This window comes from Quercus robur, chromosome 5 (assembly GCF_932294415.1).
Source record: "Quercus robur chromosome 5, dhQueRobu3.1, whole genome shotgun sequence".
Classification (NCBI taxonomy): Eukaryota; Viridiplantae; Streptophyta; class Magnoliopsida; order Fagales; family Fagaceae; genus Quercus; species Quercus robur.
Genome location: NC_065538.1, coordinates 76555779 through 76577692, shown reverse-complemented (window position 1 = coordinate 76577692; position 21914 = coordinate 76555779). Strand labels below are relative to the sequence as shown.

The following is a 21914-nucleotide window of genomic DNA, read 5'->3' as shown; positions in this document are numbered from 1 at the left end:
TTGAAAGGTTTTGTTAAGTTGCTTATTAGTTAGTATAAAATCATGTTAGATTAATTTTTTTTAAATGTAATTATAATCTTAAATGTGATGAAATTAATTAATCATTACTTTTAATTAATTATGGACAATTTTTTAAAGAAAATTAATTAATCATTACTATTAATCAATTATGGATAATTTTTTTAAAAAAGATAATCTATATTTGAGTAAACTTTCCCAAAAAAAGAAAAAATAGTTAATAGAGTTTGCATTCACTAAAGAGTAATATTAATTAGGTTGAAATCTTATTGTGTTTATCCAAAAACAACAATATTAATTAGGAAATGGTGACATTGTAGATTACGTCATTAAATTTCAAATAATTTTGATTTTATTCCCTAAAGTATTAATGTTTTGATCCGTACTCCTAACATTAGTGAACGTTTGGAAGAAGCCCCTTGTATCCATATCTTTTGGTAAGTTGTCTCTTAAATATTAAGTTGTTTTGTCCGTGTCAATAAATGAATAAATAAATAACTATATATATATATATCTTTAAACATGTTTGAAGCCTTGAATTTTGACAACCAATAGGAAAATGATATAAGTCATATTATGCGCAATACACATGACTCTCTTGGTTGGTTGGGTTAAATAGTCATGTGCATTGTACATGATAAGGACAATTGTCATCTTTCTATGGAAGTTGGAGCTCAAGGCTCCGAACTTTGTCCATAAACAAAATACTTAACACTTTTTAAAATTTTTGTTTTATATCTAATTTCCCATTTTCCCTTATTTTTTCTTTTGGTAGAATGTTTGAATTTTGTTATGAAAAAAAATACACAATTTAGATAAAAAAATATTCACCTTCTTGGGTAAAAAGGAAAAGGATGGAAAATAGAGGATGAAAATGGGAGAGGAAAATGCATAATTAATTCTGAATTTTAAATTATTGTGTTTTTTTTTTTTTTTTTTTTTTGAGAAAGTTAAATTATTGTGTTAATAATAAATAAATTTAACAAAACTGTTGGTTAGTCCAACATGGAAATTAGATTGTTATTTGTATTAGTCATCATTCGCATAGGAATAGGATGCTCCAAGCCTACGTTTTGGCCCTTTTAAGATGTGAAAAATGGATAAAATTATCGGGTTTATTTCGTGGAATTCATATATAGTTTCACCACAATGTTAGATTGTTTATTTATTTATTTATTTATTTTTAATCCAAACTTCCATCACTTTAATGCCCCTGCATATGTTTTAAGTTCACGTTACTGAACTCAGCATATTGTCTAAATTGGGAAATTGGTTTTTATGGAGTTCATGCAATCATTTGATAGAGAAAAGCAAATATCATCTACTATGAATAAAATGATAAATTTATATGAACTGAATAGTTTATTTACACTTACATGATTATCTAAATTTAAGGTACATTGCTAAGAGTCTTATGACTGAACGGCCATATTTTAGTATTTTTTAAAGAGACGTTTAGGATTTAAATCTCCCTCACCTATTGTAACCATCGAATTATCCAATAATAATAATAATAATAATAAGGTATGTCCTTATTTAATAAAATTTCATAAAACTAAATTTTAGTTCACATCCTTAATATTTGAGGTAATTTTGATTTGCTCCTTAGTTTTAAAATTTAGGTTCATACCCCTAAAATAATTTATCCGCAATATAATTCACAGGTTGCCTAATTATCTAGTTTGTGGAGGTGCTATAATGGAGATCATATTACCTGCAATTTATTAAGTTGCAATTTTCACAATGTGACTTAGGTAATCCAATTTAAAATTTGTTAAATCAACTAAAAATCCAAGTAAGCTTCCAACTCGTAAATAACAAACGAAGTTGTTTGACTGTCGTGTCATTCTTGTTGTGAAGGAAAGCTAAACTTTGTGGTGACAATGTGGTTGATTGTAGAGTATTAACACGAAATTCCCTACCTGTGAGAAACAAAAATGGAGAAAAAATACACGTCAAAGAAAAAAAAATCACATGCACAAGACAATATTTATATGGTTCGGCAATTTGCCTACGTCCACGAAATTGCAGGGATTTCACTATTATCAGGGAAAAATACAAAGAGCAGTAGTACAATTTTTCTCTCTCTCAAAAACCAACAACAAAAAACCTCAATCACCAAAACAACGTTTTCTATATCTTGCACATAGGATTCACAATGGGCTACAAAAAGGGTCAAAAAATTTTCCTGGCTTGGGCCTAAGCCTCATAAAATCTCCTATTAAAAACCACGCAACATTATTTCTGGTTGGATTGGGTCGTTAACCGGATCAAATATAACTAGGCTCCACAAAGCCCAATAGTTGATATCGTAACTTGAAACAAAATACCTACTTATTTATTTTTTGTGTGTGGAAAAACTTGTTATATACATGTGTGGACACACTACCTAGAATGCATTCAACTTGAAACACCCTTTTGTGTTTCAAAACAATTTAAAAGAAAGATTCACAGTTGCCTTTATAATGTTCTAGTAATGATATATCAATCTCGTTATTATATCAGAGCACTCTCATAAATGCCTGTATAATAGAAAAAGTATCATTTTAGGCTTTTTAGCCAATCAGGCTCAAAATTCAACTATATCAAGTAATGCAAAATTGTGTAAAAATACGTGATTACTACAATATATCATGTAAATTTATACTGACATTGTTTACTTTGTATTTATTTTATTTATATATATATATATATTTACATATCTTGTGTGAAGAAAGAAAAAAAAAAAAGAAAAAAAAGAAATTTTAATAAAATAATAATGTAAAATAAATAATCTAAACTGAGTTATTTTGATTTGTAAGTACATAGAATAAAAAAAGTAATTTCCTAAACTAAAATACCATAAATTTTTGCAGATTAGAATGCTATTAATAAATTTCATATATTTTTGCTCCCATACTTGGAGTTGGCATACCTTTGAAAGATACTCCAACTTGGGTACGAGTGAAAAGTGAAAACCCAGTCCAAAACCAACATTTTGTGACTCATTTTGTTCTTTCAGGGAATGGGTTAACATTTCAGACCATAAATAAGAGTGCTTTCAGGTCAGTTCCTTTTTTTTTTTTTTAAAAAAAAAAATTGTATTTGTTGTCCGCAAATGAATAAGAATTGCTATGTGGGTCTCTGAACTTAGTTTTGATGGTAATGTTGAGTGAAATTTTCTCACTTTGCTTAGAAAGTTTGGGGCTTGAAAACTTTTATGGGTATTCAGGATAATCGGTAAATGCTTGGGGGTGAGGGATTAGTATTTTAGGTTTTATTTAGCTTTTCTTCCATCTGTTCTGAGAAAAGAGAAGCACAGAAAATATTAGAAATGAAAAACAAAAGTTGGGTTGGATTTAGAATGTTGAAAATTCCCCAATATTAGTTCTCCATTTATTATTATTATTCTTTTAATAAAAGCTTCTATGTGTTAGAGGATTGGATTTAGAATAGAATGGTGGAGAATAATTCTTTATACATCTATAGCCTACCCCAAATTTTTGGGAGTAATTTTATTTTTTATTTTTTGATTTTTTGATCATTATACTAATGGAGGAGAGGGACTTTGAACCCATAAAGGAGAGCAGGCAATGTCATTGGGCTAAGAGGCTCTTGGTTTTTGGGAATAAGGATTGGTTGTTGTGATCATTTATGGTATTTTCACAAAAAGTTCCTGAAAATTATTTTACGGATGTATACTTTGAAAGCATAACCAGAGGCGTATTCTTTCTCCAGAACTCTTTGCAGAATGTCAAAAGCCAAAAGGTGCTGTTATGATGGCTAGAGACTAATTTGACAATGGATTATGTGTTGTAGGAGAATCATCAATATTATGGATGTAAGTTTTCCCTTAGACAAGGCCAAGAGAAAAAAGTTCAGAAAGAAACAGAATGCTAATAAGAGCAGAAAGGGAATCAACAATTTACTAGACCCAATTCTTCAGCACACTTTGTCTTACCTTTCAAACAAAGAAGCTGTTAGAACAAGCATATTAATGCCTTGCTTATTTACAAGTGAATCATTAGAAGTATTGATACTTCACATGTTCCACTCTCTCAAGCTCCCTTCAAGTATTAGCTTTTCTTGTCTGAAGAGATTGACTCTGGAGAAAGTCATATTTTTGTGAAAAATAAAAATATTTTAATTCAAAACAAACTAAATTTATTTAAATAAATAAACAAATAAATAATTTCTAATTTATAACATTAAGGTCTATTTGAATACCGCTTATTTTACTAAAATTGAAAAATGATTATTGAAGGTACGGTAGATAAAGGTAAAAATTAGTTGAAATAGTACAGTGAAATTCATGAATAGTGCCAAAAGTACAGTAGAGCCTACGAATAATAGCAAATTTAAGCTGAATAGTGAAATAATTTTCATTTATAATCTCAATCCAAACGCACGCCAAATATACAATATTAAGTTGTTCGGTAATATTGTTCGAGTAACGTTATTTGTATTTTTTGAAAATACGTGTGAATAAAAAAGTGTGTAAAAATACGTATAATATTGTTTAAACACTGAAACTGTCACAAATTATAAAAGAGCCCTGAGTTTCACCAAAAACAAGTATTAGGCAAATGAACAGTGATTTTATTAATGAACAATAACCAAAATATATTTTTTTATTATTTTCAATTTTCAACAAAATAAACGGCACCTTTAGTCCAGCGTCTTAGTAATTTTACGTTGCCTAGACATGTGGACCCTTACTGTCCTCCCCTGCTTAAGACCATTTGTTATTTTTTCTCAAAAAAAAAAAAAAAAAAAAAGATCATTTGTTGATCAACTTAAGTACTCTCACAGTCCTCACTCTCTCTCAACGGTTTCCCGCTAACGGACACACAGGATTTACCGTTATTTTTTAAATTTTTTGTTCAACAAGCTCAAACGAGAAATAGAAAACGCCGTGATGGGTCCGTGTCTATATAAATACCCAAATCCCAACTGTTCCTCAACGTTACCTGGGTTTTGTTTTCTCCCTTTTTTTTTTTTTTTTTTTTTTTTTTAATTTTTTTTTTAAGCAAACTGGGTTTTGTCTTTGGTTTTTTTTTTTTTTTTTTTTTTGTCATTTTCTGTTCAACCGTTACTTTTTATTTTATATTTTATAATATATTTCATTTCCTACTTTGGTTTTTGTTTTGTTTTGGTTTTTTTTTTTTTTTTTTTTTTTTTTCCTTCATATTTCATTCGTTTTATTCTTTTTTTTTTTTTTTTGAGTTCATCCCTTTTTTATTATAATTTAGTAGGGACATAAAAGTAAATCTATACAAACTGCACTTTTTATTCTTTCATTTTTTCACCTTAATGGTGTGTTTGTTTGGAGGTGAAATAGGGAGAATGAAAAACTTTGGAGAGAAAATAGAAAGAAAAACTTTTTTAGAGTATGTTTAGTTGGGTGGGAAGGAAAGAAAATAAATGGTAGGGTTCGGGTGTTTTCTCTCCTGTCCCACCAAAAAGCTTTCTCTTCAAAATGGAGAGAAAACTGAGAGAAAGAAACTCATAAAATGAGCTTCCAAAAATACCCTTAAATTCACCTTCAAGTCTCCAATGTCTTCGCTTTTTATTTTTTCCTTTCATTTTTTCTTCCTTTGTTACTGACGTGTTGACTTTTTTTTTTTCCTTGATTTTTTTTTTTTTGATATTGAAGTGATGGTTTTCATTTTTTATTATTTTTTTCTTCTTTTCTTTTGTCTGAACTTAGCTTCTTTTCCTTTCTTTGACTTTTTCTGGATGTGTAGGGTTTTTTTTTTTTTTTTTTTTTTTTTTTTTTTTTTGTGCTCATATGTTTATTTTCTCATTAATTTTGGTTGGTTTTTTTTGTTCTCTTTTTTTTTTTTGAAAACATTTTGTTATGCTTTTTTTTTAATACTTTAATTAGTGTCTATCTATACATAATTTTTCTAAAGGGTCCTGTTGCAGCACCCGTTAAGAAGGAAATTAATAATAAATAAATTATATGTGGAGGTATTTTTACTGAGGAAAGAAAAACGTTTTTAAAAAGTTAAATTTGCTAATTATAAGACAAAAATACCCTTCTTCTTCTTTTAACTCTTCTCAATTTTCTCTCTTTAGTCTCTGCTACGTCTAAAACTGCTCTTTTCTCTTTCTTCTTCTTCTTGTCTCACTCCTTTCTTTTTCAGACTTTCTCATGTTTGAATCCAAGAAACAAAAACACCACCACCACCACAACCACCAAATTTGTAACCCTCCACAACCAGATCCGTTTCACTCCCTCTCTCTGCTATCTTGGATTCTTTCTCTCGTCTCAGCCATGGCCAAACCCTTGAGCTCCACCACTGTTTCTAGTAGTGGTGCTCACCTGCGCCACCACCACCACTAGTGACCGTTGGCCTCCCATTTTTCTCTTTGCCTTTATTTCTACTTTTTTCTTCCTCTGTTTTTGGTTGTATCTAGGTTGTTTTGGTGATTGGGTTCAATTTGAGACGTGAAAAAGCTTTGACAATTTGGCTTGGGTTTGAAATTTGGGGCATTTGAGTGGATGTTTTGTAGATCTGGGAAAAAAAGAGAGTACAAAACCAAGTTGAAAATGTTGATAAAGGAAAGGAAGAGGGAAGAAATTTAAAAGGGTATTTCGGTCATGTTGTAAAATTTGCGATTTTTTATGCTCCACTGACACTTTAATTGCTACTTTACCTAGTTTTTTTCTACTCCTGAAGAGCAACAATACTTTATTAATAAAAAAAATCAATTTTAACGGGTGCTAAACAACCCCGTTAACAAAAGCCTTTTAAAAAAAAGTATAATGTGTTACCTTTTATTTTATTTAATAGGGATATAATGGTCAATTTATACAAACTTTATTTTCAACAAAACAAAAAAGTTTTCATTCATCCACTTTTCCACCCTCCCAACCAAACACAAATGAGGAAAACTAAAATTTTTTCTATTCTTCCACTTTTCTATCCTCTCTGCATTTTCTATCCTCCCACTTTTCCATCCTTCCAACCAAACATACCCTAAACCAAACACCAAGAAGGAAAACTAAAATATTTTCTATCCTCTCACTTTTTTATCTTATTTTTATTTTCTATTCTCTCACATTTCCATTCCTGAAACCAAATGGACCCTAAAACTAGGAGCTAGCTCCTTGTTTTATACTTTCCCTTTTTGTTTCGTTACATTCGGATCCCAACCCGATATTTCTATATTTCCTCCATTCTTCGATTTCTCCACTCCATATTTATTTCCCTTTCCTTCTTTTCTTTTAATCCCATTTACTTTGATTCTTCACTACAATCTATTTTGATGGTGATGATATTACGGAATACTAGCCTTTGAGCACGAGTGTGAGTGTGTGCTCAGAAGCTCTACTATTTTTTTAGGAAAAAGTTAATTGTAGGGACACGATTTGCGTTAAACCGCTGTTTGAGTTGGGTTCACACGTAAATGGGCCCATACAATATCATTTGTAGAGAGTGGGATCGAAAAGCTAAGTCGTGTTTACCCGGCTATGGTTTTGTTAAGATATTTATGCATGGTCCCAGTATATTTGCCTCTGGAGCCCTTTTTCCTCTCCGTGGGACTGGAGGAGACCCCTCTTTAGGTTACATATTTTTTCTTTTATACTCGCACGCATTCAATTTCCTTCGTCCACGTGTAGGGTCGACCCTTTCAAGACTGATCCTTGTCCCATCAGTTTTAGACCCGAGTTGTTGGGGAGTGGTTGAGTAGGCTAAAGAAACACGACTCTGTGAGAGGCAAAGCTCTGTCTAGGGCAGGTAGTATGGGCAGCCTTTTCTAGATATTTTAGACTTCTTACAAGATTATCCCTATGCCACTTTTGCCCCTTTCCTTAGTGTAGTTCTGGGCCAGCCGAGGGCTGTACCCTCCTCGGCGGCTTCTCTGGCCCATTGATGCTTTGCGTTATTGGGTTTGGACTACTATCTTCTTTGGCTTGGGCCTTAAGCCTTCCTGTGAACAGGTGGATCTGGCCCATTTGTTGTCGGGCCCCACATTAATAATTTGCATTCATTATAATTTGGAATTATTACATTTTCTAATTACAAAAAAACCTAGAGGTGTAATGAGTATTATGCGTTAGCAGGTGAAATAATTTTTCATCACACACCTAAGTATTTTTGTGATTGGAAAATGTAGTAATTCCAAATTATAATTGATGTAAATTATTAATTTTTTCCCAAAATAATAAAAGAGCCTCTGAGCACACGCGTGAGTGCGTGCTCAAAGGCTAGTATATAAAAAATTATGTAGTTCTAGGGTATATTTGTTTGGAGGTGAAATAGGGTAAATGGAAAACTTTGGAGAGAAAATGTGAAGAAAAACTTTTTTGGAGTGTGTTTGGTGGGGTGGGGAGGAAGGAAAATAAATGGTGGAATTCACGTGTTTTCTCCCCTAACCCACTAAAAAGTTTTCTCTCCAAAATGGAGAGAAATTGGACATTATTTATAGACGAAAATGCCTAAGTATGCGTTTGGATACTCCCTGCGTCTGGCGTTTTTTGCGTTTTCAGATTTTTTTTTGGACCAGAGCCTGGTGCACTGTTCATGTCCCATGAACAGTGCACCAAGGCATATGAACAGTAATCGCAGAGTGAACAGTAACTTTTTAATTATTTTTTTATTGTTTTCAGTTTTCAATTTTTAACAAAATAAGCAGTATCCAAACAGACTCTAGTACAATTGTGCCTTCACCCAAGTTGCTTTTCTTCACACTTTTTTTTATTTGCAGAGTAGGCGTTGCTTGCCTCTTTTTTTTCTTCTTTTTACTATTGATTTACTAGGCAGGCGTTGCCTGCCTCTCTTTTTTTTGTTTAGATGTGATTTTTTTATGGACATGAATTTTATTTTTTAATAAATTTAGGTGGTTGATTTTTTTGGTTGTTTATCAATTTTTGAGTTTTAATTGGGCATCATTTTTTTAATAAGGATAAATTTATATAAACTCATTTTTCTATCCCTCAATTTTTCCACTTCTAATCAAAGAAAAATGAGGAAAATAAAAATATTTTTTATTATCTCAATTTTTCATCCCCTCACAATTTTCTATCATGCTATTTTTACAAGCCTTTAAACAAACGGATCCTTTGTGAGATAACGTCGCATAACCCTGTTCCTATAGGCCTTTTCTGATTTCCGATTCAAAAAAATTCAAAGAATAAAAAATGATAAGTCAGAACTCAGTAGAATAGCCCTAAAAATTAAAAATGCGGGAAAACAAATGGCTTTCTTGTATATTTGTTCCCACACTTCAAAGCTCTACAGGAAATAAAGTTCTGATTTTTATGGAATTGAGTTTCCAAACAGAGCTCTGTGGAAGATTACTCCATAACTTGGGTGCCACTAAAAAAGTGAAATCCCAAACCAAGAATCGTGATTTCGAACTTTCTTTGAACTTTCAGGAATTGGGTTACATTCAGACGAGGAATAAGAGTGCTCTTTCAGGTCAGTTTCTATGCTATAATTTCATTTTATAATGCTTTTTTTTTTTGGCATCAAATGAATAAAAATTGCTAAAATTTGTGGCTTTGAGCTTAGTTTTGATGGTAATGGTGGCTTTTATTGAGCTATTTTGAAGGATTTGTTCTCTCACTTTGCTTAGAAAGTTTAGGTGTTGAAAACCTTTGTGGGTATTCATGATAATCTGTAAATGCGTTGGGCGTGAGAAATGAGAATTGAGGTTTGCTTTTTCTTTTCATCCATTTGTTGTGGGAAAAGAGAAGCAGAGGGAAGAAGATAAATAAATAAATAAAGTTGGGTAGGATGAAGAATGTTGAAAATTTTCCAATGCTAGTTTTTCCCATTTTAAAATTTTTCATTGTGATTTAGAGGGATTTACAAGGAGTCTCTAAAAATTGTTTGAGGAATCTATATTTTTATGGCATATCCAGCAGCCTATTCTACTTTAAAACTCTTTTCAGACTGTCAAAAGTTGCTGCTGTGAAATTTAAAGACAAATCAGACGGTTATGTGGTGTAGGAAAATCTGCAAAATTATGGATGTAAGCTTTCCATTAAACAGTGGCAAGAACCGAAAGTTCAGAAAGAAACAGAATGCTAAGAAGAGAAGAAAGCGAATTGACGATTTACCTGACCCAATTATTCAGCACATTTTGTCATACCTTTCAACCAAAGAAGCTGTTAGAACAAGCATATTATCAAAAAGATGGAAATACCTATGGACATCCATCCCCAAACTTGATTTTAATGAAGGGGCACTGGATAGGAGGATGATGTTCATGAAAATTGTGGAAAGAGTGCTTGCGCTTCATGATCCTTCAGATATAAAAAAATTCTCTCTGTCATGTAATGTGCAATATGATACATCTCACATTAACGCGTGGATTTGTTCTGTCGTGATGCATAAGGTTCAAGTGTTAAAGCTGTATCTTCGTAACTTTCAGGAATTGTTAGCATTGCCACCATGCTTATTTACTTGTGAATCATTAGAAGTATTGACACTTCACATGTTCCACTCTCTCAAGCTCCCTTCAAGCATTAGTTTTTCTCGTCTCAAGTTTTTGGCTCTTGAGAAAGTTATATTTTCCGATGATCATTCAACACAACAGCTCTTTACGGGTTGCCCAATCCTGGAGGACTTATCTATAATTGACTGCATTTGGAAAAATGTCAAGGCTGTTTGTATCTCTTCTCCTATGCTTCAAAGGTTTTTCATAACTGATAAATACCTATTAGATGATGAAAATGATGATAAAGATGACCTGAATGCTGAGGCAGATGATCAGAATGATTTCAATGGTTGTCAAGTTGTGATTTTTGGAACTAGTTTGAAATCCTTTTCTTTTGATGGTCAACTCATAAATGATTATTGCTTCTACAACCCATCCTCAATAGTAGATGCGTCTATTCAATTCTTCAAAAGAGACGCAGAATATGATTTCCTAGATGCTCATCGTGTATTTAAGCTTCTTAGCGGGCTTGGTAATGTGGAAAAGCTGACACTAGATGTTGGTGCTCTTGAGGTATGTTTCCAACTGCTCATTACATGAATGAATGTATCCCTTTGTAGCAGCCATTCCTTTTATCTGTTCGCTTATTATGAGGCTCACCAGAAACTTTTTGGTTGTGATGTTTTCTGTTATCATAGGTTCTCAGTTATGCAAAAGAGTTATTTGCCCATCAGCCTGTATTTTATAAATTGACCCATCTCAATTTCGAAAGTGGGTTTCCAATAGAATTTGATCTTGAGGCACTGCTGACCATAATCCGGAACTCTCCATGTCTTAACTATCTTAGTTTTGGGACGGTAGCGTTATTTGAACTGCAACTTGTATCATAATGCCTGACCACTATTGAATCAACATTGCAGCTAATTTTGTGTTGTTTGGTAACCATGTAGCAGGTCTGCCTACCCACATATTGTGGAAATCATGATTTGATAATGAACCCAGTGCCTTCATGTTTCGTGACAAACCTCGAGACTATCGAAATTTTTGGCTTTTGTGGAGATGAAAAAGAGATGCATGCAGTAAAGATTTTACTTGGAAGTGCGTCAGTTTTGAAGAGGATTGTCATTATCTGTGATGAATTTTATTTCGATTCCCATGGGGACTTAAAGAAGAAGCAAAAGGAAATTTTTGAACAGATACTGCTGTTCCCCAGAGGGTCAAGGAGCTGTACAGTACATTTCCTTTTGGGTATTTCTAAGGCTCCACGTTATAGTGGCTAACTGACGCATTAAAATTATGCCGTATTTTTAAACTTCTTTATTAACCTTTTGCCTATGTAATCTTACCAAATTTTGTGGTTCTTTCTTTGACTCAAGTAAGCAATTTGATGTGTAGGTTGCTCTAACTAGGTTATGCTGTACAGTATATGTTTTGAGATCTTCAGGTGTCACTGTCACCCTTGTGACCCGCAATGCGACGTTCATTCCAATGAACATCTAGGCTCAAAATTCATATTACATGGTTGTAGTAGAGCTTAAAAAGTGCTTGGATGTGGATCTACCAAAAGGTGGAATAAATGCTAGCTAGCACTTGAGTGTTGGAACTCAAATGGTTAACAATGAAACAAACATTGGACAAATGGCTTAAAGGCACAAATCAACGTTGCCCTTAGAAAATATTTGCCCCCGCTTTTAGTGCCACTAAAGGGTTATTGCAAATTTGTCCATAGGATACAACTAAGCCAAGAATACTATAAGTAGCAACCTAAAAGAACTTTTGTGAATTTATTTGTAATTGGTGGAAAAGTTTGGTAAAAAAAATAGTTTGGAAGTATTATTTATAAACAATGGGGGCATGGTCCTTCAAAAGGCATAGTTGGAGAGTCAACCTGGTTGGTTCAAGCCTCAACAATCATTTTAAGGCCTTTGCTAGCGACTTGAGACAAGAAAAACTCGTCTCCTACAAACTTTAAAAAATAACTTTCTACCTAGGGTTAGCTTAAGCATGCCTTAAGCGCTTCTGAAGCACGCTTTAATGATGCTTGACCAAACTAGGTTTCAATAACTTTCCTTGCTCGACTTTGCTCACGCAAGCTTATTTACTCACCGATCGGCACCATAAAAAGTGATTTCTTGGTTAACCAGTATTTTGTCAACAATAAACCACATAAGGCTCACTCAAGTGACTCACAAAAAAACCTTAATTTTCAAAACTTGTTTGTCACTTTTATTTTTCAAAGTAAACTTACTTACATATATTACAACCAAGTTTGTATATACCTATATATACAAAATATTTATTTTTTAGTTCTTTTTACCCTAGGAAAATATATAGTGAATACCAAGTCTAGACCTTTTCATTCTTCTGGTTTTTGGGATTTTGAAACAACTACTCAAGTTATAACATGTAGCCTAAACTTCTTTCGGTGTGTCCATGGCTAGAAATGGAGTAAGATTTTTCTTATACATGATGTTCTAATTTCTATTGGGTGCATGGACATATCATGCGATTAAATTTCTCTATGTGTGGATTGAATGTGGTTAAAAACATGTAGTCTTGCAAAGTTCCATTTCTGTTATCATATTGTGTTTTTTTTTTTTTTAAATTTTTTTATATCATGCCCACTTAAATAGGAGATGGTATATGGTTTGTCTAGCTTTATATGTAATCATTCTCTTACATAGAGGTGGATTCTACATTTATAAAGTTCACCCCTATTAACATAATTAAAAATAAATAAATACATAATTAAAAACATATACATATGTTTGGAAGTATATAAATAGCAGTGACCCCAAAATGATAAATCGGTATTAATTGATATTGAAATTCTTTCTTCCACTAACAAAATTGAAATAGTCTTTGGTATGAAATTGACTTCCTTGGTTTATCCTATATTTTGGTTTCGCTTTGACTTTCTTTGTTTAACCAAACAAATAAAAGTTGGGGCACTGTTATGCAAGAGTTATTTTTTAAGGGTATATGTAAAAATAGGCCAAATAACATGATTATAAGCAAGGAATGACAATAAACATACAAAGTAAAATATAATTATTTAACTAAAATTAAATGACATTATGAAATGTAATATTTTATTTAGATTACAATATAAAATTATACACCCTGGACTATTCCTCAATGATTACTTCAGCCTTACCAAGACACTACAACTGAATGACTTCATAATCATTATAAGCAGAATAACTAGGAACTCATCAATTGCTGGGGTTGCCATCTCAAACTGTAGTATCTCAATTGAACTGTACTTCCTTCAAGCAGCTCTCTTTAAGATAAGCGAGGGGATAATCTGTTGATACAATGACACGATTCTCCTTGCAAAATTTAACGTTCATGTTATAAAGGGTACGTCTATGAATAAGCTAAACCAATTTTATTACTGTTGTATTTTTTCTTTTTTTGACAATTACTGTGGGATTTTAATTTTGTAGGTATGTTGTTTAGACTCTGGATCATTTGGACTCTATTGTTATTGCAACTGTATGGTATATACTTATTCTATTGATATCCCTGGCGGTTTGATTTCGAGAACCAAAATAATAAATATCATAAGGAGAAAACCCAAATAATTTGTAAGGAAATCTAGAGTGAAGTTTTAGATCCAATTTCAAGGGACATTAAAGCTAACAACCTTAAATCTATGATCATTATTAATATTGAACTTATGACCATTTGCCTTTTTTTACACCTATGCGTTATATAAATGCTAATAAGTGATCTTTCAGTGTGATTCTTGATAGTATCATAAAGTGGTCCACTAATTTAGGAGCCACATGATATGAGCAGATGAGCTTGTAGCCTATGCTTTATAAAATTCAAATGATGACATTGAAGTTTCCATATTTTCCTATGCTTCTATTTGAATAAACAATAACATATATTTGTGGGTTCAAATAAAACATATTTATTTTCATGTTTATGTTTATATTTATGATGTTTTTGATTAAGAGTTATATTAAACAAATATTCTTAATGAATGTATTACTAACCCATTTAAATTATGTTTAAAAATAGAAACAAGTTAGTTGGTATTTATTACGCTATTTATAAAAATGAAAAAATATTAAGCTGACCCATAGTGCATGGGTAGATTTTTTTGAAGGCCTAATCTTTCGTGTCTTAAAGCTTTAAAATATTTTCCAAGCTCAAAGATTATCTAGCCTCACCCTAATGTATCTCTTTCTTAAGAGTACTTTGTTGATCATGATTTAGTGCTGGCTAACAAAGTAAAAGTGTATTATATATTTAATGTCTTAAACACATAATTTTAGTTATGATATCACTCTTAGAAAGTTTTAATTCAATATCATATTAGTTTAAGAAATTCTCATAAAAAAAATATTAGTTTAAGAATTGAAAGGTTTTGTTAAGTTGCTTATTAGTTAGTATAAAATCATGTTAGATTGTTAATTTTTTTTGAAAAAAATGTAATTATAATCTTAAATGTGATGAAATTAATTAATCATTACTTTTAATTAATTATGGATTTTTTTTTTAAAGAAAATTAATTAATCATTACTTTTAATCAATTATGGATAATTTTTTTTAAAAAAGAAAATCTATATTTGAGTAAACTTTCCCCAAAAAAAAAAAAAAAAAAAAATTGTTAGAGTTTGCATTCACTAAAGAGTAATATTAATTAGGTTGAAATCTTATTGTACTTATCCAAAAACAACAATATTAATTAGGAAATGGTGACATTGTAGATTACGTCATTAAATTTAAAGTAATTTTGATTTTATTCCCTAAAGTATTAATGTTTTGATCCGTACTCCTAACATTAGTGAACGTTTGGAAGAAGCCCCTCGTATCCATATCTTTTGGTAAGCTATTTCTTAAATATTATGTTATTTTGTCCATGTCAATAAATGAATAAATAAATAACTATAACTATAACTATAACTATATATATTTTTATATTTCTTTAAACATGTTGAAGCCTTGAGTTTTGACCACCAATAGGAAAATGATATAAGTCATGTTATGCACAATACATATGACTCTCTTGGTTGGTTGGGTTAAATAGTCATGTGCATTGTTTATGATAAGGACAATTGTCATCTTCTTATGGAGGTTGGAGCTCAAGGCTCCAAACTTTGTCCATAAACAAAATATTTAACACTTTTTAAAATATCTTTTTATATCTAATTTCCCATTTTCCCTTATTTTTTCTTTTGGTAGAATGTTCTAATTTTGTTATGAGAAAAAAAAAAATACACAATTTAGATAAAAAAAAATATTCACCTTCTTGGGTGAAAAGGGAAAGAATGGAAAATAGAGGATGAAAATGGGAGAGGAAAATGAGATTTTTAGTTGTTTGGTTGGTGTGAAAAGAGAGAGGTAAGGAAAATGGGGTGGGGTGGAGATTAGTCATCAACGCACATGGACAGTAGGGGTAGTTTTAATTGGTAAATTATTTTAGGGGTATGAATCTAAATTTTAAAACTAAGGAGCAAATAAAAATTACCTCAAATATTAAGGATGTGAACTAAAATTTAGTTTTATGAAATTTTATTAAATAAGGACATTCCTTATTATTATTATTGGATAATTCGATAGTTACAATAGGGGAGGGTGATTTAAATCCTGGACATCTCTTTAGGAAACACTATAATATGCTAGTTCAATCAGAAGACTCTTAGCAATGTACCTTAAATTTAAATAATCATGTAAGTGTACATAAACTATTCAATTCATATAAATTTATCATTTTATTCATAGTAGATGATATTTGTTTTTCTCTATCAAATGATTGCATGAACTCCATAAAAACCAATTTCCCAATTTAGACAATATGCTGAGTTCAGTAACGTGAACTTATAACATATGCGGGGGCATTAAAGTGATGGAAGTTTGGATTCAAAAAAAAAAAAAAAAATCTAACATTGTGGTGAAACTATATGAATTCCACGAAATAAACCCGATAATTTTATCCATTTTTCACATCTTAAAAGGGCCAAAACGTAGGCTTGGAGCATCCTATTCCTATGCGAATGATGACTAAATAACAATCTGATTTCCATGTTGGACTAACCAACAGTTTTGTTAAATTTAGTAGTAACAATGTGGTTGATGTCGTAACTTGAAACAAAATACCAACTTATATATATATATATATATATATATATATATATATTTAGTAGTAACAATGTGGTTGATGTCGTAACTTGAAACAAAATACCAACTTATATATATATATATATATATATATATATATTTGTGTGTGTGGAAAAACCCGTTGTATGCATGTGTGGGCACACTACCTAAAATGCACTGAACTTGTAACACCTTTATTTTTTATTTATTTAATACCATAACACCTTTTTGTGTTTCAAAACAATTTAAAAGAACAATTCATAGTTGCCTTATAATGTTCTAGTAATGATATATCAATCTCGATACCATATTAGAGTATTCTCGTGTAAGTGCTTGTATATTAAAAAAAAATATACTGTATTTTAGCTAATTACACCCAAAATTCACTTGTATTAAGCAATGTAAAGTTGTGCAAAAATATATGATTATTACATTGTATTGTGTATATTTGCATTAACACTATTTATTTTATGTATTTTGTATGAAGAAAGAAAGAAAATAAATAAAAAAAATTTATATTTTAATGAAATGTAGTGTAAAATAGATAATCTAAGCTGGATTATTTTAATTTTTAAGTATATAATATAAAATAAATAAAGTAATTTCTTAAACTAAAATACCATAAAATTTGTTTCTCAAAAAATAAAAATAAAAAATACCATAAAATTTTGAGATTAGAATGCTATTAAGTATTAATAAATCGGGTAAATTTCACTAAACCATGTTTGAGCAAAAAAAAAAAAAAAAAAGGTTTGATAAAATATATATATGAAAATTTTCATGTATATTTGCTCCCATACTTCAAAGCATACCAGTACCGCAGAGGTCTGTGAAAGATACTCCAACTTGGGTAGAGTGAAAAGTGAAAACCCAGTCCAAAACCAACATTTTGGGGGTGTTTGGTGAGTGTTTCTAAACAACAATTTTCAGTTTTTAAACAACGTTTCACGTATTTTCATACACTTTTTCACCCACACGTATTTCCACAAAAGTTTTTAAACAACAATTTTCAGTTTTTAAACACATGTACCAAACGGGCCCTTTGTGACTCATTTTTTTCTTTCAGGGAATGGGTTAACATTCAGACCATAAATAAGAGTGCTTTCAGGTCAGTTCTTCTATTTTTATTTTATTGTATTTGTTGTCCGCAAATGAATAAGAATTGCTTCGTGGGTCTCTGAACTTAGTTTTGATGGTAATGTTGAGTGAAATTTTCTCACTTTGCTTAGAAAGTTTGGGGCTTGAAAACTTTTATGGGTATTAGTATTTTAGGTTTGCTTTAGCTTTTCTTCCATCTGTTCTGAGAAAAGAGAAGCACAGAAAATATTAGAAATGAAAAACAAAGGTTGGGTTGGATTTAGAATGTTGAAAATTTCCAATATTAGTTTTCCATTTGTTATTATAATTATTATTCTTTTAATAAAAGCTTCAATGTGTTAGAGGATTGGATTTAGAATAGAATGGTGGAAAATAATTCATTATACATCTATAGCCTACCCCAAAATTTTGGGAGTAATTTTATTTATTTTTGATGATTTGATCATTATAACAATGGAGGAAAGGGACTTAGAACCCATAAAGGAGAGCAGGCGATGCCATTGGGCTACAAGGCTCTTGGCTTTTGGGAATAAGGATTGGTTGTTGTAAATCCTTTACGGTATTTTCACAAAAAGTTCCTGAAAATTATTTTGCGAATGCATACTTTGATAGCATACCCAGAGGCTTTTTTTTCTCTAGAACTCTTTGCAGAATGTCAAAAGCCAAAAGGTGCTGTTATGATAGCTAGAGACTTATTTGACAATGGGTTATGTGTCGTAGGAGAATCATCAATATTATGGATGTAAGTTTTCCTTTAGACAAGGCCAAGAAAAAAAAGTTCAGAAAGAAACAGAATGCTAATAAGAGCAGAAAGGGAATCAACAATTTACCAGACCCAATTCTTCAGCACATTTTGTCATACCTTTCAACCAAAGAAGCTGTTAGAACGAGCATATTATCAAAAAGATGGAAATACCTATGGACATCCATCCCCAAAATTGATTTTAATGAAGGGGCACCGGATAGGAGGATGATGTTCATGAAATTTGTGGAAAGAGTGCTTGCACTTCATGGTCCCTCAAACATAAAAAGATTCTCTTTGTCATGTAATGTGCAATATGATACATCTTGCATCAATGGTTGGATGCGTTCTGTTGTGAAGCATAAGGTTCAAGTGTTAGATCTGTATCTTAGAAACTTTCAAGAACCGTTAGCATTGCCACCTTGCTTATTTACTTGTGAATCATTAGAAGTATTGATACTTCACATGTTCCACTCTCTCAAGCTCCCTTCAAGTATTAGTTTTTCTTGTCTGAAGAAATTGACTCTTGAGAAAGTTATATTTTCTGATGATCATTCAACACAACAGCTCTTTACGGGTTGCCCAATCCTGGAGGACTTATTTATAATTGATTGCATTTGGAAATATGTCAAGGCTGTTTGTATCTCTTCTCCAATGCTTCGAAGGTTGTTCATAAGTGATAGATACTTATTCAATAAAAAATATGGTGAAAATGATGATAAAGATGACCTGAATGCTGATGCAGATGAGAATGATTCAAATGGTTGTCTAGTTGTGATTTTGGGAACTAGTTTGGAATGGTTTGCTTTTGATGGTGAACTCATAAATGATTATTGCTTCTACAACTCATCCTCAATAGTTGATGCATCTATTGAAGCCTTCGAAAGAAACGAAGTTGATTGTTACCAAGATGCTCATCGTGTATTTAAGCTTCTTAGTGGGCTCAGTAGTGTGGAAAAGCTAGCAATATATGATGGTACTGTTCAGGTATGTTCCCAACTGCTAATCACATGAATAAATGTGTCCCTTTGTAGCAGCCATTTCTATTATCAATTCACTTCTTAAGGGGGTCTCTTGAAACTTCTTGTGATGTTTTCTATTATCATAGGTTCTTAATCATGCAGAAGAGTTATTTGCCCATCTGCCTGTATTTTACAAATTGACGAGACTCAGCTTGGAAAGTCTGGAAACCTTGTTTACTTGTGGAGCAGTACAGACCATACTCCAGAACTCTCCTTGTCTTGACTTTCTTGAGTTTCAAATGGTAACTTTGTTTGAACTGCAACTTTTGTTACTGTGCCTGACCACTTATGAATTGGCACTGCAGCTAATTTTGTTTTGTTTGGTAACCATGTAGGTGGTCTGCCTACCCGCATATGATCAAAATTATGATTGGGTATTGGATCCAGTGCCTGCATGTTTTGCGACACACCTCAAGACTATCAAAATTTCTGAATTTCCGCGAGATGAAAATGAGATGAATGCAGTAAATATTTTTGTTGAGAGTGCATCAGTTTTGGAGAGGATTGTCATTGGTTGTGATGAATATGTTGCAATCCAGAGGGAGGAGGGGGGGCTTAAAGAAGCAAAAGGAAATTTATAAACAGATACTGAGTTCCCCAGAGGGCCAATGAGCTGTGCGGTAGATTTCTTTTTGGGTTTCAATCAAATACAGATCACCGCTCTCAAGTTTCCATATTGCGGCTAACTGAAACATGAAAAATTATGGCATATTTTTTAACTTCATATTTACCTTTTGTGATTCTCTTTCTTTGACTCTTCAAGCAATTTAATGTGTTGGTTACTTTAACTCCTTCAAGCTATACAGTTATGTTTTGAGAGCTTCGGGTCATCAAGTGTCACCTTTGTGACGTGTAATGCAATGTTATGTTCCCATGAACATCTAGGCTCAAAATTCATATTACATAATGGTTACTGTGCGCCTAAAGTGCTTGGATGTGGATCTACCAGTAGGTAAAATAAATTCTAATACTCTAGGATTTTTATTGTTTGGTTCTTTTTATCCTATGGAGATCTACGGTGAATCTAAGTTCCAGCTCCTCTCATTATATTGGTTTTTTGGGATATTGAAACATCTACTCAAGTTACAGACTTCAATATGCAGCTTAAACTGCTTTGGATGTGCCCTCGGCCAGAAATAGAGTAAGATATGTCTTAAATATGCTGCTCTAGTTTCTATTTAGTGCATGGACATATCTTGTGATTAAATCTCTCCCTGTATGGATGGTACGTGGATTGGTTTAAAACATGTAGGACAGGCCTATGGAGAGAAGGTGAAATACTAGGAATTGGATGGTTCTTTCAACCATAATCTTCTTTAAAAGAGTTCAGGTATTTGGAGAAACTAAGGATGTGACCAGTGACCACTATAGATTTGGACTTTGGTATGTGAAAGAAAAATGCAATGCTTCATACACATCATCTTTATTTCAACAATTGGCATTCAAACAAAGAGAGAGAATAAGAGAGAAACTTTAACAACTTCAAAATGTATGCCCAAAGAAATGATTGAATCTTTCAAGAGAAAAAAAAAACCATATGGATTTTGTGAATCCAATCACCCAGTTGGGATAATAAAAGAAACGAACAAATGGATGAAAGTGTGAAGTTGGACTTGGGGAGGATAGATATACACCCACAGACCCACTAATATTTAAACCCATTGAAGAAATCAACCACTAAGCAGTAAATAAAGTTGTATATATAGTTAGGACTATTAATAAGATTCCAACTTGTGGATTAGATGCACATCCCTGTTAATAAGTAATAACCTGAACACCCTAATGTATTATTAAAACCATGGAAATTATAAAAAATAAAAAATAAAAAAAAACCATGGAAATTATTATTTTTTAATATTGCTAAAATCATCTAGAATTTCATTGAATATTCAAAGAATCTTTACATAAATGTATACAAGATACTCGTTCACTCCATCTTTTTCTTTGTACAGATGAAAACTAATAGGAAAATTTCAAACAACGAAAAAAAAAAAAAATCCTATCTATTTTACTTGCTATACCCCCAAAACCTCTCTTGGCCTTACTCAGTCTACAGACTCTACACCTCTTCTGGAGCACACCTTTTCACATAAATCACCTTTGGCCTCTGATCAGCAGTAGTCATTGACGTCTCAACTAGTTTATCAAAATGCCTTGGCTTTGGACAACGCAGACCAACACAAACATCATAGTCTTCTCTGCTAAACTCGTTACCCAGGTTTGCCCAAGCCATGTCCATGAGTTTGAGAGCGCCATCTGCCATTGGGGAGGGAAACTCGTTGGGATGCACCAACTTTGCGAACTTGCAATACCTTTCTTTGATGGAGTCATGAGTGATTGATGGGTGATCAGCAGCCGTGAAGCCGAGGACTGCGTAGAGATCAACTCCGCCAACCCTGTTCTTCTTGAACTCGCCGGCATGGTGGATATATAAGGCAGTGTAGTACTTGGCCACGCCTCCAAAATAAGGGTCCAGTTTGATGGCCATCTCTACGAGTTCGTAGGCTTTCTTTTGGTTTCCTTCACTCCATTCTTGATCAGCCCAC

General features: G+C 32.1%; 2 protein-coding genes across 5 annotated transcripts; both read left to right on the top strand.

Annotated features, from left to right (window-relative positions):
• The first annotated feature begins 2938 nt into the window (after positions 1-2938).
• Positions 2939-20246, top strand: LOC126727161 (F-box protein At4g22280-like). 2 transcript variants are annotated; one of them, XM_050432697.1, is made up of 4 exons: positions 2939-3062; positions 18325-19333; positions 19455-19610; positions 19704-20246. In XM_050432697.1, the coding sequence occupies exons 2-4, from the start codon at positions 18341-18343 to the stop codon at positions 19947-19949; spliced, it is 1395 nt and encodes a 464-aa protein (XP_050288654.1). In that variant the 5' UTR covers positions 2939-3062; positions 18325-18340; the 3' UTR covers positions 19950-20246. The 2 variants fall into 2 exon arrangements, with proteins under 2 accessions (XP_050288654.1, XP_050288655.1); XM_050432698.1 differs by lacking the exon at positions 2939-3062 and adding an exon at positions 17554-17614.
• Positions 9185-11730, top strand: LOC126727159 (F-box/LRR-repeat protein At3g58900-like). 3 transcript variants are annotated; one of them, XM_050432693.1, is made up of 4 exons: positions 9185-9428; positions 9905-10965; positions 11091-11249; positions 11346-11730. In XM_050432693.1, exons 2-4 carry the CDS (start codon positions 9952-9954, stop codon positions 11670-11672), a joined length of 1500 nt encoding a protein of 499 aa, XP_050288650.1. In that variant the 5' UTR covers positions 9185-9428; positions 9905-9951; the 3' UTR covers positions 11673-11730. The 3 variants fall into 3 exon arrangements, with proteins under 3 accessions (XP_050288650.1, XP_050288651.1, XP_050288649.1); XM_050432694.1 differs by having other exon boundaries at positions 9186-9428; positions 9963-10965; positions 11343-11730; XM_050432692.1 differs by having other exon boundaries at positions 9186-9428; positions 11343-11730.
• Positions 20247-21914: the final 1668 nt, after the last annotated feature.